The sequence below is a fragment of the Pelodiscus sinensis genome, unplaced genomic scaffold (genome assembly GCF_049634645.1).
Source record: "Pelodiscus sinensis isolate JC-2024 unplaced genomic scaffold, ASM4963464v1 ctg35, whole genome shotgun sequence".
Taxonomy (NCBI): domain Eukaryota; kingdom Metazoa; phylum Chordata; order Testudines; family Trionychidae; genus Pelodiscus; species Pelodiscus sinensis.
Genome location: NW_027465908.1, coordinates 4,616,958 through 4,643,685, shown reverse-complemented (window position 1 = coordinate 4,643,685; position 26,728 = coordinate 4,616,958). Strand labels below are relative to the sequence as shown.

Genomic DNA, 26,728 nt, shown 5'->3' with positions numbered 1-26,728 from the left:
TAAAAATTGGCAAAACTAAACAACATTGAGCTAATTGGCACAACATACAGCTAGAGCCTTCTGTGGCTGAAATATCAAGACCAGCATAATGCAGCTGGACCATCAGGCTATGTCTAGACTGAAGGTTTCTTTCGGAAGAAGCTTTTCCTGAAGAGATCTTCCAGAAAAACTTCTTCCGAAAGAGAGCGTCCACACAGCAAAAGCGCATCAAAAAAGCAGTCACACTGACTGGATGCTCTCTCGCATTTCAGCTGTGATTACTATGGATGGAGTGGCCACCAGGGCACCTGTGCTTTTACCTCTTTCCTCTTCTTTCCAAAGAACTCCCTCTTCCTTGACCACACATGCCTTTTTCCAAAAGAGCTCTTTGGAAAAAGGCTTCTTCCTTGTAGAATGAAGATTACCAATGTTGGAAAAACCCCTCCGTTCTTTCGATTTTCTTTCAAAAGAACACGATTGCAGTGTAGATGGCCATTTTTCCGAAAAAACCTCTGTACTGAAGACAGACCTTCAGAGTGTGTGGTTAGGAAGGCTGGCCTTGTGTTACCTCCAGTTGAGAGAATTGGCTTTCCATTCCCACCTCTGCTACAGACTCCATGCTTGCAAATTTTGGCAAGTCACTTAGTCAAGAGAGATTAATCTTCAGTCCCCATCTACATTTCCTTTGTTTCTCTTGTCTCTCTAGATTGCAAATTCTTTGGAGCAGTACATAGCATAGTGGGGCTTTGATGTCAGTTGGCACCTCTAGGTACTGTTGTAATGTTAACAATAGAACATTCTGGGGTATCACTGAGGATTGCTGCCAGGGGAGAGTATTGAATTCAGGGGACCTGGGAGAATAAGAATAATGTTTACATTCCTCTTGTTCTTAGTGCTGTTTTCCTTTGGATTTTCAGAGGCATCAGACATGTTGGATTAAAGCTTTCAATGTACTTATTTATGTGTCTTTATGTTTGAGTATTGCCCCCTAAGAATGCAGACAGAACTCAGACAAACCCAGTGTTTTCTGCCTGCATGGAATGAGATGTTCTCAGTTTACGGGTGTTGAATGTTATTTACTAACTGGGTGTTCTGGTCTGTGGCATGGTTTGTGGTCTGTCTGTACATTTTGCTGTTAGTGTAATATGGTATTTCAACATCTGTAAACTGTTTAATCCTGTGAATAAAACTGCCTCCTTTTCCTCCCAGTAAATGCTGTGCGGTTTGGTTAATGTCTGGGTATCTGGGGCAGCAATGGGAACAGGCCACAGTTTTTGTTACCTTGTCCAAAGAACCCCTGTCCTTGAAAGCATATACATATCAAAGATTCATACTAGGAACTTCTGGGGTGACATGGAAGTGTTTAGTCTTAAAAGGCGAGATAGCCACATAATTCTTCCTTGACCAGGCACAGTGGTGCTGCATGTAAAAGTAAAAATGTGATGAGTAAGAGAAAGAGTCGGTTCACAAGACCCTGGCTTCTTAGTTACGCAGTGTGAATTTTAAAATCTTCCTCTTTGTGCAAAGAGAGGAGCAGAAGGGAAAGGACTGAACACTTGTGAGTTTGTATCCATGCAAGAGTGATTCAGCTTCTGCTTTGTGGTTCTGGCAAGCAGCTGTGTGAAAGTCATCTGCTCCAGCCTGGAAAACTGAATGGTCTGTCGAATTGCTGGTCTTATTTCAGAACAGAGCCGTGGGTGGGTATGACACACGACAATTCTTCTCCTCGTGGTGGATGTGTGAACTGGCTGTTGGATCACTTAATGTGTGGTTTCCAAGTGCTCCTTGGCTTCTGAGTTCGAAGAAACCTCACAGATTCAAACAGACTATTGAGTGAAATCCTGGGAAACCAACAAATCTCCACTCAGGTCACCAGAAGCTTCGCAAACATCACAAACTGCTCTAGCTTTAGGGAGCTTCTTTTATTTAGGGTATGTCTACACAGCAGGGCTATTTCAGGATACCAGAAGTATCCCGAAATAGCTACCCTGTGTCTTTTAAACATGCTTGCTATTTCAAGATGTGCTATTTTGGCATCCCAGGAGCCCTCGTTCCATACACTATTTTGAAATTCAATTGAAATAAGATACACAATTTGCATAGCGCAAATTGTGTATCTTATTTTGAGTTTAGGATGCTGTGTAGGCGCTCCCTTAGACTAGTGCATCTCTTCTCACTTGGGTGAAGTTATTCCTGATTTTCGCCACTTTGAGAGGAGACTAAGGGTACGTCTAAACTACATGCCTCTGTCGTCAGAGCCATGTAGATTTGTTGTTTTGGCAAAGGCAAATGAAGCCGCGATTTAAATGATCGCGGCTTCATTTACATTTACATGGCTGCCGCGCTGAGCCGACAAACATCTGATCAGCTGTTTGTCCGCTCAGCGCGCTAGTCTGGACGCTCCCCTGCCAACATCAAAGCCCTTTGTCGGCAGCCCCGGTAAACCTCATCCCACGAGGAATAACGGGGCTGCCAACAAAGGGCTTTGATGTCGACAGGGGAGCATCCAGACTAGCACGCTAAGCGGACAAACAGCTGATCAGCTGTTTGTCGGCTCAGCGCGGCAGCCATGTAAATGTAAATGAAGCCGCGATCATTTAAATCGCGCCTTCATTTGCCTTTGCCTATGTGTCTAATCTACATGCCTCTGCCAACAGAGGCATGTAGTCTAGACACAGCCTAAGAGTCCAGAGTCTTATTCTTCCCTTGGTTACAGGGGTGTAAATTCAGAGTTCTCTCTTCTGTGTTCTAGTTGATATTTAGTGCTGCCATGAGGGAAGTGACTGGACTAGATGACCTCTCCCGGCCCCTTCCAGTTCTATGATTTCAGTTGACTCCAGACATCAGCTGGCGTTCCACTGCTACAGCCCAGGAGACCAGAAAGTCAGCACAGTTCAAACACCCCAGTTTTTAAAGAAAATGTTTCAAAGCACGGATTTCAGCCCTAATTGAGCAAAGCTTCAATGGGACTTTAGCTCAGATGTCTAAATGCTCGTGTGGTTATATTTTATAGTTCAGGTGATGCTTTATGGTCATATCTGAGCCATCTCAACATTCACTCATTAAGGTCCCCGTGTCAATATTTCTTTTCTCAGGTGCTGTCTGGACCTCATTACTACACATGGGGAGACCACGGTGGTATTCTTGTGGCAATAACACAGGACACAGAGACAGACCAGCTCAAGTAAGTTACTGGGACAGAGGACTTTTTTTTCAAACTGCCTAATGGGAGCAGATGACTTCCCAAGATAGAATAGCAGTGAAAACGATAGAATAGCAAGTGACCCCTTGATTTGGCCTTTTACCTATCCTTGATATCCTAGTCCATGACCCTTTCCCCTACCGCTTTCTAAGAGAAGAAACATCTCACTAGTAGAACAGGAATAAGCTGAGGGTATACAGGATATCTGCCTGTGGCATATGCTAGATTTCCATGGCTCTGTGCCTTATTCTTCACTGTTCTCTTTGTCTTGCTGCTGTGTTGCAGTAGTGTCTGTGTGCTAGGGATGTAGGAATGTAGCCATTTAAATGGATAATCAATAAGCATGAGCTTGTCAGTTACTCAGTGGCTACATGTGGCTCCCAGGGAGCTGGCTGCCACCCTGTACTGGCAGCAGTGAGGGGCAGCAGCCAGCTCTCCAGGAGCAGGTGGCAGGTGGGAGACCGTACTCTCCAGGACATGGCTTAAAAGCCAGTTCCCCGCACTCACTAGCTCCCAAGGAGCTGACTGCTTCCCCATGCTGCTGCCTCTGATACAGAGGCAGCAGTGCGGGGCAGCAGGGGGTGAGCACCAGGAGTCGGCTTAAAAGCAGTTACAGGGTTAGCCAATTACCCACATTTTAACATCCCTACTGCATTCATGAACAACACTGCTGGCTTTAGCCTCAGAGCCTCTATAAGGTGACGTGATATTATGCCCATATCACAGATGGGAAACTGAGGCACAGAACAACTAAGTCTTCTACAAGAGAGCTGTAGTATTATTTTTAAATACACATCCCAAATTTCTCAGGGACAGAGCTATTCACCAGAATTGAGGAAAGGTTTTTTTAAACATATTCCCAACTTTTTTGCCTTCTATAATTCAGTCTCCCCTCCTCTTTACCCAAGGTGCCTGAGACCCAAATATTTAACACCCACTATTAACAATGTGGTGCCAATGTGTTCTGGACTTTCTTTCTGTAGCAGCCCACTTGTCCTGGCAATTACTCTTTGAATGCTGCATCCTAAGGTACTTGGAGCCTTGGCAAAATATGATGAAAATCAAATCTCTTATTGCTACACATGACTAAGAAGCAAACACATGGCTTAGTCAGTATGGCTTCCTTGTGGTTAGAGCAGTGGTCTCCAACCTTTTTGCACCCAAGATCACTTTTTAAATCTCAGAACAGGTGAAGATCTACCGCCCCGCCCCTTCCTTGAAGCCCCGCCCCTTCCTTGAAGCCCCGCCCTCTCTATTCTCCTCCTGTCCATCACTTGCTATCCCCAGACCTTACTTAGACACTCTGATAAACAGTTTATTTTTAAATTATGCGATACATAAAATTAAAATCACATATTTATAGTTATGAAATAAATGGTCTGTTTTTTATTCATGCTATTTAAATCTAAAATGAAGCATTTATAATTATACATTTTGGAGGGACAGAGTTCTGCGGCTGGGAGCAGGGGAGAGGGAACAGGGTGCTGGGAGGGCAGAGGACAAGGTTCTGCAGCAGGGGACATAGTGCCAGTGGGGACAGAGTTCGGGGAGTGGGGACAGGAATGGGGACAGAGTTCGAGGAGTGGGGACGGGAATGGGGACAGAGTTCGGGGAGTGGGGACAGGAATGGGGACAGAGTTCGAGGAGTGGGGACGGGAATGGGGACAGAGTTCTGTGGCTGGGGACAGGGGAGTGGGGACAGAGTTCGGGGAGTGGGGACAGGAATGGGGACAGAGTTCTGTGGCTGGGGACAGGGGAGTGGGGACTGTTCTGTGGCTGGGGAGTGGGGGTTGCGAAGTGGGGTGCCAGTGGAGGCAGAGAGTCCCCTGCATCTCCCTCCTTCCAGGATTTCCCCCCCCCAGGAAACCAGCGCGCGCCTGCCCCGGGGCCAACCCCTCTCCCGTGCAGGGAAGCCCCACGCATGCGCCTGCCCAGGGGGCCGACCCCCCGCTGCAGGGAAGCCCCACGCGTGCTTGTCCCGGGGCCAACTCCCCCCTCCTGTGCAGGGAAGCCCTGTGTGCGTGCCTGCCCAGGGGGCCAACCCCCCCCCCACACAGGGAAGCCCCGCGCGCGCTTGTCCCGGCACCAACCCCCCCCGCGCAGGGAAGCCCCTCGCGCACTCCTGCCCCAGGGCCAACCCCCCCCATGCGCGCTGGAAAATCCCCTGCGTGCCTCCCGCGGGGCTGACTCACCCCTCCTGTGCGGTGCAGGGAGCCGATGCTCCCTCCCGCAGTACACCCAGTAGAGCACCTAGCGCACTTCCGGAATCACCGGAAGTGGCGCTAAGCTGCGGGACTTCTGTCCATCCCCGGGAAGCCTACACTACCTCCATTTTCACTTGAGGTAAGTAGTGGGGCTTCTCAGGGGTGGGAGGGAAATGGGGGCGGGGCAGACAGGACGCCTCGCGAGCGACTGGTCGAGGCCTCGCGAGCGACCAGTAGATCGCGATCGACCTGTTGGTGACCACAGGGTTAGAGAGACCTTTTACCCAGAGGGGAAGATTTTTCCTAGTGCTGTGTCACCAAGGCTATATCTACACTGCAGGGTTTTGTCAGAAAAAGATACGCAAATTACAAACTGCAATTTGTGTATCTTTTTACGCTTGTTTTTTCGGAAGAGGCTTTTCCGACATTTGGCCTGTCTACACGGGGCCAAGTGTCAGAAAAACCTCCTCTTTTGGAAGATCCCTTATTCCTCAGACAATGAAGAAATACAGGGATGTTGAAAGAATGCACCTGCTTTTTCAGAAACTGTTCTGAAAAAGTGGATGTGTTCCCTGGGTGCCGCAGAGTTTTTCTGGGATACTCTGGTATTCCGGAAAAACCCTCAGTCTAGACATAGCCTTAGTGGTTAGTTTAGTCTCTGAAGCATAGGGATTTATATTCCCACGTTATGGAACTATGAATTTTCCTATTGTCCATGGACCAGGGATGTAAGAGTCTAGCCAGTGAACTGAAAAGCGTGATCTCATTGGTTCCAGTTGCAGTTAAACTCTTCTGCCCTGCCGGCACGTGTGAGCTCCTGACAGGTGGCCCCACACCCAGGAGCCAGGTGCCTCACTGTGCTGTGGGCTCGGCCGTATAAGCCAAGCCCCCAGTGCTTGTCACTGCGAGGGTTTTTAGTGATTACATGGTTACTTTTTAAAACCATTTTTTACATCCCTAGTTTAGACAAACGCCTGTCAGGGATGGTCTAGATGGTGCTTGGTCCTGCCGTGAGGGCAGGAGACTGGACTCTATGACCTTTCGAGGTCCCTTCCAGTTCTGTGATTTTGGGTTTTGGCTTAGTTTTCCTTTTTTGCACTGCAATGGCCATGTCTACTAACCCAAGAGCTTACTGTAAATATTACAAAGGAGAGGTTTCAACATGACTAAGACCATGGACTCTTAACAAAAGCTAAATATGTAACAGATGCATATTAAAAGGGAGCATGACTGCTGACAGAGCTTTCATGTCCGAAAACTAAGGCCCAAAACAAGCATCACTGTTGTATCAAAGAAGCACATGTGCTGCCTCATCTAATGTCCCTTGACCCACTTCAGGATCAGTCTCCCTGAAAAAGGTAAGAGAGCCCTACGGGGACTTGTCAGATCTTGTGGTAGGCATCTCAGAAGTTTACTATCTGCAAATCTCCTTTCACTACATTGTTCCTTTTGTGCACAGACTATCGTGATCTTTGGCTTTTTCTTTTTGACAGACTTTCCAACCCTGTAGTTACATGCAGCTGTCACTGTCCTATGACACATGTAGGTGTGTGTGTGTGGTGTGAGAGAAAAAGAGAGAAAACAAGGTATTGGCCAGATAAATTTTGCAGCTGCCTGTCTCTGCTTCAGAGAGAACATGGTCTGCAGGAATCAGGAAATCTTCTAATCCTAGCTCTTCCACTGACCTTGAACAAAGTCAAAGCTCTTTGTGCCTCAGTTTCCTTAGCGGTGGAAAGGGCCAATGACACTGACCTTTCTTGTCAAGCACTGTGAGATCGAAGGATGGAAAATCCAAGTATTAGGAGTAACAAACACAGTCACAGTAGCACTTTGAAAGTACCTGACTCTATATATGTATAGAAATGAGCAAATAAATCCCAATCAGGAGGCCACCAATAGTTTATTTCAGCAGTCTCACTGTCCTTGTCTCTGCCCCTCTAGGTACAGCACAAACGAAGGGGAGACCTGGAAAACATTCACTTTCTCAGAAAAGCCGGTGTTTGTGTATGGACTTCTCACTGAGCCAGGAGAGAAGAGCACCGTATTTACCATCTTTGGCTCCTATAAGGAGAACGGCCACAGCTGGCTGATACTGCAGATAAACACCACTGACGCACTTGGTAAGGGCACCAGTGTATGCATGAGCCATTGAGTTTTGCACACACAGCATCTGTTTACCCAATCCCTTCTCAAACACAGGGGTGGCTATTCACTGAAAAGCAGTAGATCCTCACAACTTCCCCCATTGGACATTCTTTCGGGAACAAGCAGGGCCTTTAGAAAGTTCATGGACTGATGTACTCTCATCACCTATCTTCAGAGAGGGAGAAAGAGGAAGCCTAGTCATCTGAACTGGCTGATAACATTTTCAAAAACACCTGACTTAGGAGCCTAAGTCCCATTTTCAGAAGTGACATAGGAGCCCAAGTCTCATTGAAAGGCACGTTAGCTCTTCAACGGGGCTCTGCAGAGTCCAGGCACTCCACCCACATGGTCCTTTTCACAGGCCCAGAGCCTAAGGGTGCATTTAGACTGGCCTGTCTAAACTGGCTGCGAGTATTTGTGCAAGAACACTGACGTTGTAATGTACAAAATCAGTGGTTCTTGCGCAAATACTCTGACGCTCCCACTCAGGGAGCCCTCTTGCGCAAGAGGCCAGCGTAGACTGGCAATGTTAATTTCTTGCGCAAGAAAGCCCGATGGCTAAAATGGCCATTGGAGCTTTCTTGCGCAAGAGAGCGTCTACACCGGCACAGATGCTTTTGCGCAAAAGCAAATCTTTTGCGCAAAGGCGCATGTCAGTATAGACGCTCTTTTGCGCAAATACTTTTAATGGAAAAACTTTTCCTTTAAAAGTATTTGTGCAAAATCATGCCAGTCTAGACGCAGCCTAACTATATCTACACTACAATAAAAAGCCCCTGGCACCACCTGCAGGACTAAAAATATGCTGACATTTGTCCCCTCCCCACTTTGTGGGGTCTCATATTCCAGACTGCAGCCTGAGCCCAAAAGTCTGCAATGAAGTTTTATAGTCCCATGAGTCCTAGCTCAGCCCTGCTATGACCCATGCCACAGGTCTTTCATTGCAGTATAGATGAATGCTAAGATGAACCCCAGCCTTCAGATGATGGGAAATTTGGTGATACTGTGTCCCTGCAATGGGGTCAACTCACTGCTGCAGCACCTCCTGCTGGTCATGCCAGGAATTAACTCTATCAACCCACAGCACCCTCTGCTAGCGATGTCTCATCACCATCACTTCCCTTCTGCTCCCTGGCTGGACCCATGTCAGTCCTGATTCAGAACATCTGCCTTGTGGCACAGCCCTACTGCCCCTCCCCCCTGCCAGGGGAGCAGCAACCCGCTATCTTATCTCTCACCTTAGGGGCCCAGTGCAGTCCTCAGTCTAGTCTCTCACTCCAGAGGCAAACTACAGTCTAATCTGGCCACCTTCATCATTGGCAAGTGTAGGCGAAGAAGGGGGAAGCCAGCCCCACACACTACCTGGGCCCCAACCCAGGGATCCTGTAGCAGCAGCCTCTCACTGCCCCTCCTTCACTCCTAACATCCCCTGCTTCCCTGGGCCACTTTCCCACAGCCCCAGCACCTTTGGCTTCCTCCCAGAGCCTGTCAGACACAGCAAGGCCATTCCTAGTGCTAGCGCTACAGTCACTAGAAAACCAGCCTCCCCCTGAGACTTCTTGCAGCAGACTCTCCCTTTCCCTGGTCTGCAGCTGCCCTCTTATCAGGCTCAGCTGTGCCCTAATTATCCGCAGCCACACCTGTGGCTGCCTGACACCCAGCCTCCCTAGACTGGTTTTAACCCTTGCAGGGCCAGTGCAGGGCAGAGACCCCATGCAATTCCAGTGTCAGGTTCTATGTCCCTCGATGCCCATTCAGTTTCCAGTTTGAAATGGCAGCCAAGGATATTTGCACGTTTCCTCTTTAGCTAAAATCTCCTCTTCGGTAATTGAAGGATTTGTAAAAAAGGGAAAACAACAACAACAACCCCCCCCAACAACCCACTTCCGAAAGCCGTGCTGATGAATGATTTATAACAAATTTCAGCTTTGACTGCACCACAGCCTTTTAATCAAAGAACAGTTAAACGTGGCAGAAGAATTTTGCCTGACTAAAATTTATAACCGATTCCCTTGATGTTTTGTTGTAAATGGATCTGTTTGGTAATCGGACTGACTTCAGTTAGGTAGGTCGTCACAAATGCAGTGTCATTGCTTTGGAGTCATTCATTCCCTTCGGAGCCACCGAACATCCCTCAGCTCTTGAGTTGGAATTGTCTCTTTTTCTACTTGTTTTGGGCATGTGGGCCCAACTCCATTGATTTCTATGGAGCAGCTCCTGATCCCTCCGCTGTGAATGACAGGGGAAATGGCTCCACAAAAGGATTTCAGCCACTACCAACTTTGTCCTGAACTGAGCAGTTAATCTGAAGGAAGTGGAAAGGTTGCACTAGCAAGACTTTGAGCCATCCAATTCCTCTGTTAAACCCAAGGCACCAAAGGTATCACGATGCAACTTTTCCCTCACAGCCCCAAGAACTGCAAACTGTGTTTGGGGAACTCAGAGTATGGTGGAGAGGAACCCCCCTGCACACTGCAGAGTGCCGCCAGAGCACTCAGACCTGGAAATCACCTCCTAATCCCTGCACGCCCGCTCTGTAGAGTGAAGGCTCCGAAAAATCCATGTAGCAATAGATCTTCTGGTCCATAAATCCATGCTAGGCGGATGGACCAGTGCACAAGGGGTGCTAATGCCTGCATGGGCTCCTGGGAGGCCCTTATGTTGTGAAACCAGCACCTCCGAGAGAGGGGAGGAAATGTGGGAGTCAGAAACGTTAGCCTGAGGTGCTGTTCTTGGCATAGGAGGTGCAGGGAATGTGCATGCTCATCTACTATATCTTTGAGAGAATTTGTTTTTGTCTCTGTCTGTTCAAGAATTCCTCCTATATGGTACGAGCCAGGACCACCAAATTTTGTGTGCAGCTTCCTCTTCTCATAACTTAAAGCAAGGTTAGGGTTTGGTTGTGCCAGGGAGCTGTGATATGCTTAGAATGGGATTGCGTCACAGAAAACCACACAGAAAGGAGACAATCACCAGGCAGCTGAAAGGGACTGTCTGGGGGTGCCTGTCCATCCCCATCTGGAATTGCCCTGGGCTTGAGCCTCCCACCCTCCAGGCTGAAGTTCCCCCCTGATTTGTACGGGAACATTGCTGGCTGTTCCCCTTCATCAGGGAGTGAGGGGAAAGTGCAGAGTTTGCTACATTCCTCACGCTGGCTGGGGAGCACAAGGGGCAGATAAACCTGGACCTGCCCCAGGTAGGGGACATGCGCTTCTCCCCCAGCTGTGCCCAGTGGAGCTGAAGTGGCCATGGAGAGGTGCTTCTCACCTGGCCCCAAGCTGCTGCAGTGAGAGGGCTGGGATAGTCTGCTCTCCCTGGGGCAGCCTGCACACTGAGCCCCTCATCCCCAGCCCCACCCCTGAGCAATGGAAGTACAGAGCATGTACATTGTCATTGTATTTTCTAAAGATACAAACATTAATTAAGGACCTGAGCAACGCTGGGTAAATCTTCTGATATAACTGAGGCTCCTGAAAAGTACTAAGCCTGACACTCCAGAACGTTGAACCTCCTGTGGGTGTTGCCAGCGGTGAAAAAAGCAGGGTGCTAGTAGGTCACCTGGTTTCCTGGGTTAGCATCTTCAGCCCCCTAGCATCTGGCACCCACATTGCACTGGGGTGAAGGACAACTCAGGGCAAAGGACAGAGGAAAATCAGGCCCACTCTTTCTAAATCTTGAGTCTTGGGTATGTGGGTCATGATAATTTTTTTTTAACTCAAGCATGTCATTTATTATAGGCGTCCCTTGCACAGAAAATGATTACAAACTGTGGTCACCCTCCGATGAGCGAGGGAATGAGTGCTTACTGGGGCATAAGACAGTTTTCAAACGGAGAACGCCTCATGCGACTTGCTTCAACGGGGAAGATTTTGATAGACCAGTTATGGTCTCCAATTGCTCGTGTACAAGAGAAGACTTTGAATGGCAAGTACCAATTATTTCCCTTTAGTCTGTTGTATTATTCAGTTATAAATATCAGTAACTAACAACAGTGAGCAAACCAACAGTTCCCATTTATTTAACTCTTTGTATCTATGGACTGATTTTATAGCACCGAGGAGACTAAGACTGAAAGCACCCTTTCACTAATAGGGAGTAAGAGGCTTAATTAAAGTCCTTAAAATGGCTGAGGATAATGGTTCAGGAGAACTATTGTAGAAAAGCTAGTGATGTGATTGGCACTGCTATGTGATTTTATTTTTAATTTACACTTCAGTGAAACTAAACAGCTGTCAAGATAAGAGAGCTTTGCTTTGACAATTACCTGCAATGGTTATTAGTTAATGTGTAAATTGGTGGCCAAGGACCCCATTTTTACAGAGAGTTCTGCTCCCTTTTAGGTATCTAAATAAGGAATAATGAGGAATTTGGTTAGAAGGGTCAGACTGGATGCAATGATTGTGGAATTGGTTTCCAGTTTTGCAATTAACTCACTGTGTAAGCTGGGCAGATCACTTGACCAGTCTGTGCCTTGGTTTACTTTTTTCTCACCCATTGCAAAAAAGGTACATGTTATTTCAGTAGAATTTTGGAGTTACAAACCCCTTGGGAATGGAGGTAGTTCGTAATTCTGAAATGTTCCTAACTCTGAATGAAACTTTATGGTTCTTTCAGAAGTTTACAACTGAACATGTACGTATTGCAGCTTTGAAATTTCACTATGCAGAAGACAAATGCTGCTTTCTCTTTCTCTTTCTCTTTCTCTTTCTCTTTCTCTTTCTCTTTCTCTTTCTCTTTGAGGAGTTTATGTTAACACACTTGTGTACTGTATTTGCTTTCTTTGGAGGAGGAGTGGTGTCCCAGCTGCTGCCTAAGCGTATTTCCAGTTCCAAATGAGGAGTGTGGTTGTCTGGTCAGTTCCTAACTCTGGTTTTGTAAATCTGAGATTCTACTGCATTCCCATTTTATAGATGGGAAACCAAGGCACAGGGATTTGCTCATGGTCACCCAATAGTCTTGTGGCAGAATTGGGCATGGAATATAGGTCACTGGAGTCCCAGCCCCATGGTACCACTCATGCTCTAATGTACTTGGTGATTGTGAGGCTTAATTTAATGCATGTAAAATGTTTGGAGGTGCTGGTTATAAACTGCTGTCTGACTAAAGAACATTGTTATTAATCTGAACGTTACCACTAATAAATGAATGGTTTTCTCAAACATTTGTGTTTCTAACTCTCTGGTGCGAAGAATGCATGGAAGTAGCAATATAACATTTCCTCCCCTACTTCTCTCCTCAGTGATTTTGGTTTTAAACTGAGTGATGATTTATCATTAGAAGTTTGTGTCCCTGATCCTGAATTTGCTGGGAAACCATATTCTCCACCCGTGCCTTGCCCCGTTGGCTCAACTTACAGGAAGACTAGAGGGTATGTATTGTCCATGGTCAAGAAACTTGACTTTTCAGATTATTACTATGTACAGGTTGAACCTCTCTAGTCCAGCACACTAAGGACCTGGCTGGTGGTAAACTAGAGAATTTGCCGACCTATGGGAGGTCAGTATTGTCCAGCAGCATTACCAGCACTTGCACTGCTTATTGGGCTCTTCGAGGATATTTAGAGGTAAATTAGAGCTAAATAACAGCACAGAACACTGAGAACCAGGACTGGTGGCTGTAAACAAACTTGGCCACACCCATGCTAAGTGGGCATCCGGCTCACTAAAATCATGCTGGACCACAGATGTTGCCAGACCAGAGAGTACCAGGTTAGTGAGGTTCAACCTGTATTTGAATTACTGTAGCTCCTTGGACCCCCAAGTGAGACCCCTTATTGTGCTAGATGCTGTACAAATTCAGAACAAAAAGAGGGTTCCTACTCTAAGGAGTATACAGTCCAAGTTTGTGAGTAGTGTTAAAAGAAGGATCAGATTAATAAGTAATTATAGAATCATAGAATCCTAGGGCGGTAGAGACCTCAGGAGGTCATCAAGTCCAGCCCCCTGCCCAAGGCAGGACCAATCCCAACTAAATCAACCCGGCCAGGGCTTTGTCAAGCCGAGACTTAAACACCTCTAGGGATGGAGATTCCATCACCTCCCTAGGTAACCCATCCCAGTGCTTCACCACCCTCCTGGTGAAATAGTTTTTCCTAATATCCAACCTAGATCTCCCCCACTGTAATTTGAGATCATTGCTCCTTGTTCTGCCATCTGTTACTACTGAGAACAGCCTCTCTCCATAGAGTCATAGAATACTAGGACTGGAAGGGACCTCGAGAGGTCATCGAGTCCAGTCCCCTGCCCTCATGGCAGGACCAAGTAGTGTCTAGAACATCCCTGATAGACATTTATCTCACCTACTCTTAAATATCTCCAGAGATGGGGATTCCATAACCTCCCTGGGCAATTTATTCCAGTGTTCTTTGGAACCTCCCTTCAGGAAGTTGAAGGCTGCTATCAAATCCCCCCTCACTCTTCTCTTCTGCAGACTAAATAAACCCAAATCCCTCAGCCTCTCCTCGTAGGTCATGTGCTCCAGCCCCCTAATCATTTTGGTTGCCTTCCACTGGATCCTCTCCAATGCGTTCACATCCTTTCTGTAGTGGGGAACCCAGAACTGGACGCAATACTCCAGATTTGGCTTCAGTAGTGCCGAATAAAGGGGAAAATCACTTCTCTAGATCTGCAGGCAATGCTCCTTCTAATGCACCTAATATGCCATTAGCCTTCTTGGCTATAAGGGCACCCTGTTGACTCATATCCAGCTTCTCATCCATTGAAATCCCCATGTCCTTTGCATTCTCCTTTATAGGGAATGCATCCATGGAGTACACAGTAGAACATGATTTCACAACCTTAATTCCTACACATGAGAGAATGCTGTTTTTTTTGGATATGTCTACACTTGCACCCTCTTTTGAGAGAGGGATGCAAATGAAGACATTTGAAATTGCAAATGAAGCTGGGATTTAAATATCCCACTCTTCATTTGCATATTCGTGTTATGGTGCTATTTCGAAATAGAGCTATTTCAAAATAACAGATGCTGTTAAGATGCAATTATTTCGAGAGAAAATCCTTCCCCCAAAATAACTGGTAAACCTCATTGTATGAGGAATAAGGGTTATTTTGAGAGAAGGGTTTTCTCTCGAAATAACCGTGTCTTAAAAGTGTCTGTTATTTTGAAATATCACTATTTCGAAATAGCGCCATAACACGAATATGCAAATGAAACATGGGATATTTAAATCCCGGCTTCATTTGCAATTTTGAATGTCAGCATTTGCATCCCTCTCTCAAAAGAGGGTGGAAGTGTAGCCATACCCTTCCCTTAAGAAATTCATGTTTGTATATATTTATATATTCCAGCTACCGCAAGATCTCTGGAGACACCTGTGCAGGAGGCGACGTTGAATCACGGCTAGAAGGGGAGCGGGTGCCATGCCCTCTAGCAGGTGAGCCTAGTGGGAGCACGGCCACCCTGGTGGCTTCCTAGCAAAGTCTGTGTTTCTTTGTCTGTTTGTTGAGGGACTATCCACAAATTCCCATGAAGCTCTCAGAAATCTGAGACAGATCATGCAACTAAAATACTGTAGCTGGCAAAAAGTCTTTTTGTTTTTCTCATCCCTTATACAGGTTTGGCGGGTTTAACTTTGCTCTCATTCGAGTCAGTGAGATTTTCTGACGTGGGAGCAGTTTTGAATTTATATTTGTAATTGAGGAGGCGTTGGGATGCTCTCAGGCCGCTGGATTGGATGAAAGAGTAGGGGCTGAGTTCCACAATGTGATAAACACTCTTTGCTCTCTGAAGTGGAAGTGGAAGGGAGCTGATACATGGGAATAGGTGATAATTAGGAACCAAACACCTCTGCGATTTCCTGACTCAGACTGTAATCAGGTTAGAATAAGATTAAAACCTAAGGGAGCAAGAATTGTACCTCTCCATCCCTTCACCCATTGTACAGAGACCCCATACAGCCAGGACCCACTGTGTCTGACAGCCATTTGGGGCTTTCTCTGCCTTAAGACTGCAGTGGTGTGAGCCAGACAAGACACACAAAGAAATCATCTCCTCCCCTTCTCTTTCCAGACCTGAGGGCACTGCAGTGATCTCATTTATCCCTGTGCTGCCAGCGTAATTTGCATTCTGCTCATTAGAGCCTTAATTGAATCTTCCATCATGAGCAGCATGCAGTGTGCAAGAGAGCGAGGAGAGAGATATCTGCAAGGGAGAAGGTAGGGCATGATCCAAAGCAAGCCAAAATCGATAAGAGTTGTTGTCTTGGTGTCAGTCAAGATAACCTACTCTTCCCCCCTTCCTCCAGCCCCCCAGCTGGATTGGTGTCTTAGGAAAGGGCAGAATAGTGATCAAAGAGCAAACCTCTGCGGTTAGGATGAGAAGCAATGAGCTTAAATTGCAGCAAGGGAGGTTTAGGTTTGACATTAGAAAAAACTTCCTGTCAGGGTGGTTAAGCACTGGAATAAATTACCTAGGGAAGTTGTGGAAACTCTATCTCTGGAGATATTTAAGAGCACATTAGATAGACATATGTTAGGGATGATCTAGATCCATGGAGTCCAACCAGTTCTGAAGCAGTAATCACCATAGTTGGCCAGTTGAGTGTATTGAACTAGCCACACTCAACCGACTAAATAGCCACATTGTTCAAGCCAACTAGTCACACTCAATTGGCCAAATAGCCACATGTGGCTAGTGGCTAGCATGTTGGACACCATGGATTTAGATGGTGCTTGGTCCTGCCATGAGGGCAGGGGATTGGACTTGATGACCTCTTGAAGTTCCTTCCACTTCTAGTATTCTGTAATTCTATGAAATCTCACTTATTTGAGTTTTTTGTATGGAGTCCTGAGAAGTTCAAGTCCTGGAGCAGGACCTCACAGTACTATGTGCTGTACAGGATGGTCCCAACATTCTTTTTCATTATAATTATTTATTTTAGAGTAGAACCCAAAGACTCCAGTTGGGGGATCTATCAACTTAGGCACTTTTATAGCTCACAGACATTAAATACATTTAGTCTTCAGAAAAAGTACCTGGACACATTTTTTTTTTGCCAGTGTTTTAAACTGATTTATTTTTTATATTGACAACATATAATATTATAAATAAGAAAGAAATTACAAAAACCACTTTTGCAATTTTCATCCTATTTCTTACCTACCTGAATAAATAGTAGTAATGCTTTCCTTTCACTTTTGCGGGTGAGTGACAGTCATTTGTGGTTACTGATTTACACTAATTAAAATCTTCTCTTTCCAAAAACAAGGGCCTGATTCTCGTTTGTGGTAAGGTCCTAACTGTACCATTTTGTTCAGAAATGAAGAAGGCCCCATTTACTCATCTTGTCCCTAAGGGAACTCATGGGAAAAGGGTTCCATATCAATATTTTTCTGTACCTCTAGAAGAGAATGAGTTTATTCTGTATGCCACGCGCTACTCTATCCACCGATACGATCTCTCTTCTGGAATCAGCGAGGAATTGCCTCTGACTGGATTACGAGGGGCAGTGGCTCTGGACTTTGATTATGACCACAACTGTTTGTACTGGGCAGATGTGACACTTGACATTATACAGGTGAGTGGGGTTCTGGGCAGTTTCCACTGAGCACATCTTCCTAGCAAAACGTATACCTTGTGTGATGTAACTAGGTGTAACTGCCCAGTGGATAGAGCAGTGGACTGGGATCCAGATGACTGAGCACCACTCCTGCCACTGGCCTGCTGGGTGACCTTACTTAAGTCGCTTCCCATGCCTCAGTTTCACCATCTGTAAAATGGAAATAACGATCCCGACCTGCTTTGTAGAGTGTTTTGAGGTCTGTTGATAAGAAGCGCCATGTAAGAGCTAAGGATTCTTATTATTAATAAAAAACACAGCCATAGCCAGCATGGAGCTATGTCCGTGGAGGTACATTTTCCTGTCTTTGAGATCCTTTGCTCCAATGAATTTCGAACTAAAGCCCCATATCCTCCAGAGTAACTGTAGTCTGAATTAGGGGCTTTAGTTCGAACTATCTGTGTAGCCGCGGGCAGGGGGTTCGAACTACCGGGCATTTAAAAATAACAGCACCCGGGAACATGCAAATGAAGCCCGGGATATTTTAATCCCGGGCTTCATTTGCAAGTTCGAATGACTACATTAGCCCCCCTAGTTGGAACTGGGGTGGCTAGTGTAGACATACCCTTAGTCTTTAAGATGCTGCAGGACTCCTCGTTTTTGCAGATACAGACTAACATGGCTACCTCTCTTAGAAGGGCTAGTCTGGTCATCAATGTCCTTTCAGTTCTTAGGGCCAGATCCACTGCTGGTGTAATGACTTTACACTGATTTATACCGGTGGAGGCTCTGTCCCTGTATATCTTATTTGTAAAATAGCAGCTACTGAAAATTGTAATTGTAATGTTTGTTTTAAGCTATACTTCATTGTTTAAACCCCAGGCTTGGAATTTTCTGCTGAGGCACAGACCTTAAATTGAGTGTGTGGTATTCTTTTGGGTGAGACCGTGAAAGACATTACACAGGCTATGTCTAGACTGCAGGCTTCTTTTGAAAGAGCCTCTTTTGAAAGATCGCGTCTAGACTGCAGGCGGATCTTTCGATAGAGGAAATCCGCTTTTTCGAAAGAGAGCACCCAGCGAGTCTGGATGCTCTGTTTCGAAGACGGCCTCTTTACATTGAAGAACGCCTTCTTTCGAAAGAGGAACTTTCGAAAGAAGGCGTTCTTCCTCGTGAAACGAGGTTTACCGCCATCGAAAGAAAAGCCGCGTTCTTTCGAAATAATTTCGAAAGAACGCGGCTTGAGTCTGGACGCAGGGGAAGTTTTTTCGGGAAAAGGCTACTTTTCCCGAAAAAACCCCTGAGTCTGGACACGGCCACAGTGATTTCACCTATCTCCTGCGGTGAATGGAAAGGAAGGATGCCACATGTCACAAGAGTATTTTCTCTATTAGCCAAACATTTCTCCCATTTCTTCTCCTTTCCTGGACATCTGTTTATCTCTTTGCTCCACTCAGTCTCAGAGAAGCTGTAATAGACAGGTTTGCAAAGTGCTTTGCCATGCCAATACGGCAGGTAGGCTTTTCTTCTTAGTGGTTCCTTTGCTAATTCCCCACCCTAAGCATCTGAATGCCCTAACCTGAAGATTTTGTGTTTGTTTGTTTCAGCGTCTTTGTCTAAATGACAGCTCTGGACAAGAGATAATCATTAGCACTGGCCTAGAAACGGTGGAAGCGTTGGCCTTTGAACCTCTCAGTCAGTTGCTTTACTGGGTGAATGCGGGGATCCCAAAAATTGAGGTATGTCTGCAACTGATCTTCATGATAGCAGGTAACAGTAGCCATGTTGGTTTAGGTTTAGCAGGCCTTCAGTCTGCTGCACCATGTACAGCCATGAGTCCTCATTCTTGGAAGTGGCAACTGAATGCTGATTATCATGATCGGGGCAGTATTCTGGCTTATTGGGATTACTTGTGCATAAGGTAGAGTAGGGTTCAGCCGTTTGTATTTAAGATGGAAGCTCAGTGAATTACAAGGTGCATATGCCAAGGAATGCACTAAACCAGTGGTGGTCCACCTGCAACCTGAGGGCTGTATGAGGCGCACTGGGGTTCTGTGTGTGGTTCGCAAGACATTTTGTTTACTGTTGCCCACATGCAAGGTTGCCAGATTCTGCTAGCTTTCGTTCTTTTTTTTCCTATTATGGAAGTGAAGTGCATGCTTATTGCACACAACACAGACTGTGAGAGAGCTGTGTTTCCCTCTGCATCCAATCAAAGTGCTGCTACGGTTCATTTGGCACACCCCACAAATTCTAGGTACACAAGTGCAGTAAGCAAAACTACCCTATCCTGGGAGACCCTCTTGGTTATGACAATTTTGCAGCCCACTGAGATAGAGGGCCACTTATGTGGCCTGTTCACTAGCCTAGGTTGTTCCTCACTGCACTACACACTTGGCAATCATATAGGCACCAAAAGATACATAGCAAGGGAGCACAGTTGTACATCCTGCAAGGCCATCGTACAGCTCTAGTATGAGACTGCTCTGTTTGGTATTCGGTCTGCAAGCAGTCTACGTCCCTTGAGGATTTGCTGTGATGATGGTCAAAGAGGAGCTTACACTGTAAATCAGTTTGACACCTTCCAAATCCGTAAGACACTTTTAAGGCTGGCTGAACAGTACAAAAAAAGGATTCACATGCATGCTCATAATGAAATGTAGCAAGTTTGCTCCATGGTTGTTCACCAGTATTTGGACAACTATTGATTCCTTCAGGAAAACAACAGTGAATCGTGAAAGATGTATGAACATTATTACAAAAGCTATCCTTCCCAAATTTACATTACTCACTCTTCTTCATTATTGTAGTTAAAAGACTTAGTCATCCTGCCAGAAAGCAGAAACAGTATTGTGCAGTTTATGGCTGGTGACAAATTCTAGACAACAAATCGTTCAAATGAAGAATTTTGAGCAAAGCTCATAGACACAGATTTGCTTACCTACGCTGTTCTTCAACTATTTACCCAGTAACAAGCATATTCATCAAAATTAAGGGCAAGTTGTGAATGACTGGTGAACTTAAGGGATAAATTTGTCAAGCAATTCACTTGCAACAGGTTATTTGAGCTGCATTAAATGGAACAATTTTCTCTCTGTATTGTGAAGGGATAGAATTAGCTGCACATATTGTATTACAGCAGTAAGCACTTTTTTCAGCAGTGTGGAAATCACACAAGTAAATGAAGCTCATAACATTTTATCACTTGCCTTAAGATAACTGCTTGCCAAGTATGAATGCATTGAATTGCCACTTGCTATATGTTGTAATTAAATGCTGCAGAATTTCATTTAATTGTAAACAATGCAATTGCTTTTCATAAAAACAAAAAACACGCCCGTGTCTTGTGCACTAGGTTGCGAACCCAGATGGAGACTTGCGACTTACTGTTCTGAATGCTTCTATACTCGAACGACCCCGAGCCCTGACTTTGGTGCCTAAAGAAGGGTGAGTAGAAGCTATCTGTAAATTGTTGTGTTAATTTGTATTGTTAAAACCAACTAAGTGAATCCAGCACTTCTCATCAGTACTAAATTTATATAAGATAAAAGTAGTGAATTCCTCCATGTGCTCCTGTGGAAGCTGTTTTCCTCTGTTGCTTTCTCTCACCTGAAGGCCAGTTAGCTGGGCGTTAGTTTGACTGAGAGCAATTTTCCATTTCCCTCACAAATAATTTTCCCTTGATAATATCCTGCATAGCTCACTGGAGGCACAACTCCAGTCTCCTCAGTGGATGTAATTGTGCCAGTGTGTGAGAAGTTGACCTCTTTGAAACTGTGGGCCTGCTGAACAGGTACTTTCCTGGTGGTTCATGTGGTTCAGGAGCCTTGATATTTCCTCTGCTGGGTGCATTCCCTTGAATTCAGTTGAGCTCCTGTTAAAAACATATACTCTTTCTGTGAAATGGATGGGATTTAAAGAGGGGGTTCAGAACTTGTGTTTATCTTCTGTTTTGTGTGGACCTCTGTTTAGATGAGGCATTTCATTACTATTTTAAATTAACTCTGCCTATGGACATTATTAGGTTGATGTTCTGGACAGACTGGGGAGACTCTAGACCTGGCATTTACAGAAGTGATATGGATGGTTCATCAGCCAGTTGCATTGTCTCTGAGGGAGTGAGATGGCCAAATGGCATTTCTGTGGATGATCATTGGATCTATTGGACGGAAGCCTACATGGATAGAATTGAGAGAATTGATTTCAATGGGATGCAGAGATCTGTGATACTGGATAGTCTTCCTCATCCCTACGCTATTGCTGTATTTAAGGTATTTATATAGTGTGTGTAGATAAGTATAGTAGATATCGGGGCTCGGCCCAAAATGCCAGTTTTGGCTGGAACTGTGATAAATGCTGAGCTGTGTTGAACAGGGATGTTAAAAAGTGGATAAATGGGTAATCGTGTCACCACCGAAAATTGGTCACCTGTAGCATGAGGCAGCAGCCAGCTCCCTGGAAGCTGGTGCGCATTGTTAGGCTTTTAAGCCAGATTCCAGCATGTATTGGCTCCCACCTGCCATCCCGCTCCTGGGGAACCAGTTGCCGCCCCGCGCTGCTGCCTCTGCTACAGAGGGCGGGAGCCTGTGTGTAACCATTCACGGTAACAGATATGCCCGGGCTTATCAATTAACTGTGCAAATGGTTATCTTATTACATCCCTAGTGTTGAGTGGCCCCAAGCTCACCATGAACTTTGACCCAGTTGACCCAAAGATTTGCAGTCTTAACACACATGTGACTTTTGTCTCAGGTTGTGCACAGGTCAAATTTTAATTTTAAGGTCTAAATTTAATTGTGCACAGGTCTAATTGTTAACTTCTTTCCCTTGGGCTTAGGAAATATTCTGAAAAACCAGTTCTCCTGAGATTTATAGGGTTGAGAGCTGCAGTAATCTGGATAGTCCTTGATTAACATCTCTCAAATGTCTGTCCGCTTATCTGAACCTAGCTCCATATTTGTGCTTTACTAATTCTTGATAACATTTGTACTGCTGTGTCCATATAAGCAGACATGAGCATTTAGGGGCTGGAAATTAGAAGACATGGGTTCTTTTCCAAATCCTGCTGTTGACTCACTTTGTGTTTCTACTGTGAAAAACCACTGAATACATTCTACTTTCCCCATCTATGAAATGGGGGTAATGATACCAACCCAGAGAAATATATAAGAACATAAGAACGGCCGTACTGGGTCAGACCAAAGGTCCATCTAGCCCAGTAGCCTGTCTGCCATTTTGTTGCCCAATCACTCTGTGTGGTGAGATCTTCTTGGAGTCCCTCACAGTCTGCTTGTACAAAGTAGTATTAGAGGTTTATGAAACCTTGCTGGCACAGGCAGAATCGATGCAAAAAATTACCCTCAATTTTAAGTTGAAACTGACTTTATGAAATTGGTCTTCTGCATTGGCTAGTTTGATGAAGAATCAGGATTAACTGTGAGTCCCTGATCTGTAAATCCTCCTTCAAATCCTGAATTGGGGAAAAAAATGTTCAGAGTTCATTATATTTACCTGTCTCCACCAAAGCTTGGACTAAGGAACTGAGTTTCTGTTTCAGAATGAAATCTATTGGAATGACTGGTCGCAGCTGAGTATTTTTAGAGCATCTAAATACAGTGGGTCAAGGATGGAGATTTTAGTTGGTCGATTAAATGGGATCATGGATATGAAAATCTTCTACCGAGGAAAGACAACAGGTAATGTGGAGCGTTTGAAAAGACCTTTCCTAAGAAGACTATAGAGCAGGAGAGAGCAAAGGGGCTTCCGTGGGCCAGATCCAGCCCGCCAAGCGAATTGATCTGGCCTGTGGAGGCCCTGCCACTCTCCCTGCCCGTAGGCCAATCCTCCCATCCTGCAAGGAGTGCAGAGTGCTTCTAAGCGCCGCACACTGCTTTCAGGATGGGCTAGGGTGGGAGGAGACTTTGTGCGCTCTCCCCACCCCCAGGCCAATCTGGGCCTGGGGGCGGAGGGAGTGTGGGAAGTCTCCTCTCGCTCTGCAAGGGCTCAGCGCTTAAAGTCAGCTGCCAGCTGCTGCTCAGTTGGAGGTTGACTCTAAGCGTGGCGCTCCCTTGCAAGGTGGGGACAGGGTGGGAGGAGACTTTGCATGATTGATCTGGGGGCAGCAGGAGGGAGCACGCGAAGTCTCCTCCCACTGCCAGGGATACTGGGATCTAGAGGGAACAGCTGGTGGTTCTCTCTGGGGGGGACAAAGACTGCCCACTCCCTTACCCCAAGGTCTGTGGGTGGGGTAGCATAGAAGTGTCCTGGCCTGCCCCTTCTGCCAGAGGCCCCGCCCATTCCAGGGCAGACCGGAGTCACTTCAAAATTTCTGAAGTGGTCCCCAGTCAAAAATTATTGCCTACCCCTGCTATAGAACCATGGCGTTCAAGCAGTTCTTGAGAACTAGCCACACTCAACCAGCCAAATAGCCTCACGTGGCTAGTGGCTAGCATGTTGGACACCACGGCTATAGAGGTATGGGCTGAGACTTTCAAAAGCTAAGGAGGATGTTTGGCTGCTTAATTCCCCTTGAGTGGGATTTGGGAGTCTGTCTCTCTTAACTGCTTATTTGGCCCCATATGAGTATCTGAGTGCCTCACCGTCTGTAATGTCTTTTATCCCGAGAACACTCTGAGATCCCTGGGAAGTGCTATTCACCCATTTTACAAATGAAGAAGTAGGGCACAGACCTGGGGGGTTGGCAGTGCAGGGAACTGCACCCAGGTTTACGAAGCCTATGCTAATGCCTTAGTCATTAGGTGGTCCTTCCTCAATTTTTTATTGTTGTGTCCAAATACTTCCAAATTCCTTAGGAAAGTGGTTCTCAAATGTTTTGGCCTACGGTCCACATGGCTCTATGCAGATCTTTCCATGGACCACCAATTGTTAATGGAAACTCGCTGTTAATTACATAATTACATTTTGCTAGTGCTGCAGGTAGGTAGAACGGTTTAATTTAATCAGTAAGAAAAGAAATATTAATTTAAATTATTAAACAGATTAAGCATTTTAACTTTCTCATGTTAGTTTATCAAACATCATTATAAATAAAGTAAAATATTAATTTATGCCCAATGCAGTGGGTGGTGGGGAGGTAGTGGAGTGTTCTTGGTTGAGGCTGGAGTGGCCACCAGGGCACCCTGGGAAGGCTGGAGGTTCCCTATTTTGAAATAAGTGTCTACACAGCACTTATTTTGAAATAGCTATTTTGAATTTGGTGTTAGTCCTTGCAGAATGAGGTTTACCAAATTTGAAATAAGCGCTCCGCTAGTTCGAATTTATTTCAAAATAGCGGTTTGGCTGTGTAGACGCTAGGAAAGTTATTTCAAAATAACTTTGCTGTGTAGACAGACCCTAACAGATTTATTTGGGCGTAAGCTTTCATGGGTAAAAATCTTTGTCAGATGCAAAATGTCTTGAAATTAAACAGTAGCATGAATATTTAGAATTCAGAGCATAGAGTTAATAAAACTGTGACTTAGATGCCTCCAAATGGCTTAGAATGAATTTAAAGTAGCATCTTAAAATGAGCCCACCTGAGCAGAAAGTCATTGACTCTAGTTTCCAGGAGGTGCTCTGGGCTCCATCTGATCCCTCTGAAACATGTATTTAAGCCTCAGCCTGATCTGAAGGAGGCTGGTAAGTGCCAATTAACTAGCTCTGAGGTCGTTATGATTTCAGGGGCTCGTTAGCATGGAAGCTGCTAATGGGAAGCCCCTCCTTCCTCCCTGATTAATTAGTGTGATTTATTAGTGACTCTTTGGAAGGTAGTACTTTGTGGGGTTACCTTCAGACCAGTGTCCAGGATAGTGCTTCTCAACACTTTCCAAGTTGCTACACAAAAACGTTGGGAACTCTTTAGGGTGTTTTGTCTTCCCTCTCCAGCACGAGTCATAGAATCACAGGGTTAGAAAGGAGCATGGGTCACTTGCTGGAATCATCTGGATTTATTTCCTGCCATGCTAGGTCTTGGCCATTGGTGCATCTTAGTCCTTCCTTTTCTCTGTCTAGGCGCCTGTGGATTGTAATCCTTCGCTCTCATTTTGGTTGCGGAGTTTAGTGTGTTTGCAGCATGCAGTTCTAGTGGCTGGTGATATGCGGCAGGTTGGACTTCATGATTTGATGGTTCCTTCTGACCTTGGGCTCTAGGACTCTTCCTACCTAGCTCTTCAGAAAGGAGAGTGGTCCCAAGTGTTAGTTGGAACTTCCAAGCTTGATGTAGAGAGAGAGCACATTGCATTCTCAGTTTTGGCTTATTATTCATTATTATTTATTTGTACTGTAGGAGTGGCTAGAAGCCTCAGTTTTAGACCAAGACCCTGTTGTGCTGAGCACAGTATATACACAGAATAAAAATACATTTCTTCTCCCAAAGAGCATGGTTTGATTTCCCCATCTCAACTGAATTATAAGGAAGTGGGGGATCTGCACAGTGTATCCTGGTTACATATTAATCTCTAAAACACCTCTCGTTAAGATCCAAGGGCCTGATCCTGTGAGGCACTGAGTGTGCATTCAAGCCCCACAGAAGACAAATGGGAGTGGAAGACTCTTGGCATCTCCACAGCCCAGACTTGAAACGTAACCAAGTGCAGCTGACACACAAATGCCCAGAGAGACTGCATAGCAGCCTGAATTGAGAGGCTAACCCGAGATGTAGTGTCCGGTTCCCTGCTGTGTACGCAGCGCCCAGTCGTTACTTTGTTCCCTCCCCTCAGGGCGGAATGCCTGCATCACCAGGCCGTGCAGTTTGCTGTGTTTGCCCAAATCAAACAACAGCAGAAGCTGCAAGTGTCCCGAGGGAGTCTCCAGCAGTGTGCTCCCGTCAGGGGAAGTGAAGTGTGATTGTCCACACGGATACGTGATGAAGAACACCACCTGCATCAAAGAAGGTAAAATTCTGTTTAACTCCTGCTGCAATTTAACCCTGAAAAACAATCAGTTCCTTAGTTTGGAGCTAGATGAGCATGACTTTACTTTTTACCTACCTTATAAAGATTGGAAAGAGCTACAATCACTTGGCAAAGACCATGGTGCTGTGCCTAATTGTTGTTTGTTTGTTTGTTTTCTAACACACACTGGGCACTAGATAACACCTGTCTGCCTAACCAGTATAGATGCTTCAACGGGAACTGCATCAACAGCATCTGGCAGTGTGATAACGATAATGATTGTGGAGACATGAGTGATGAGAAAAACTGCCGTAAGTGTCCTTCTGTGGTCGCTGGGTATATGTGTCCTGGTCAGTGATTGTTTATTGAGCCTGGCTGGGGGTAAAATGCTTCAACAAGTGAAGGGATCAGTAATGACGACTATGGTCTTTCCACCCTTCCTACAAGCCTTTGTGGTGTGGGATATCCTCATAAAGCTAGTTCAGGTACATCCAAGGAGAACGCCACCTTCTGAATGAAAACAAAGAACCCAATGAGTTTATGAAGGGCAGAAACAGCCACCCGGCGAAGCCGTCACCAAGTTGTAGCTGTATGATTCAGCCCATTACCGAAATAGGCCACATTCAAAGTTACAGCCCCAATGTCAAGCAACTGAACAATAAGAGGGTAAAGTCCAGGCCAAACTGTCTTCCCGGCAATGCAGCTCCTTAGGTTCTTAACTGATGGCTGTGTAGACTCAAGGTCCCCTGTTAGGCCAAGGGAGTTGCAAAGCCAGATTCTGCATCTT

At 45.6% G+C, this 26,728-nt stretch overlaps 1 protein-coding gene across 2 annotated transcripts in view; it reads left to right on the top strand.

Annotated features, from left to right (window-relative positions):
* The window catches only part of LOC142824489 (sortilin-related receptor-like), a 157,717-nt gene that overhangs the window by 72,568 nt on the left and 58,421 nt on the right, over positions 1-26,728 (top strand). For both annotated transcript variants that reach the window (XM_075916502.1, XM_075916503.1), the window contains exons 12-23: positions 3,075-3,163; positions 7,327-7,505; positions 11,268-11,454; positions 12,770-12,898; positions 14,841-14,926; positions 16,896-17,068; positions 18,658-18,789; positions 20,406-20,497; positions 21,075-21,321; positions 22,608-22,746; positions 25,768-25,941; positions 26,139-26,252. In XM_075916502.1, coding sequence (XP_075772617.1) covers positions 3,075-3,163; positions 7,327-7,505; positions 11,268-11,454; positions 12,770-12,898; positions 14,841-14,926; positions 16,896-17,068; positions 18,658-18,789; positions 20,406-20,497; positions 21,075-21,321; positions 22,608-22,746; positions 25,768-25,941; positions 26,139-26,252 — 1,741 coding nt within the window. The remainder of the gene's footprint in view (positions 1-3,074; positions 3,164-7,326; positions 7,506-11,267; positions 11,455-12,769; positions 12,899-14,840; positions 14,927-16,895; positions 17,069-18,657; positions 18,790-20,405; positions 20,498-21,074; positions 21,322-22,607; positions 22,747-25,767; positions 25,942-26,138; positions 26,253-26,728) is intronic.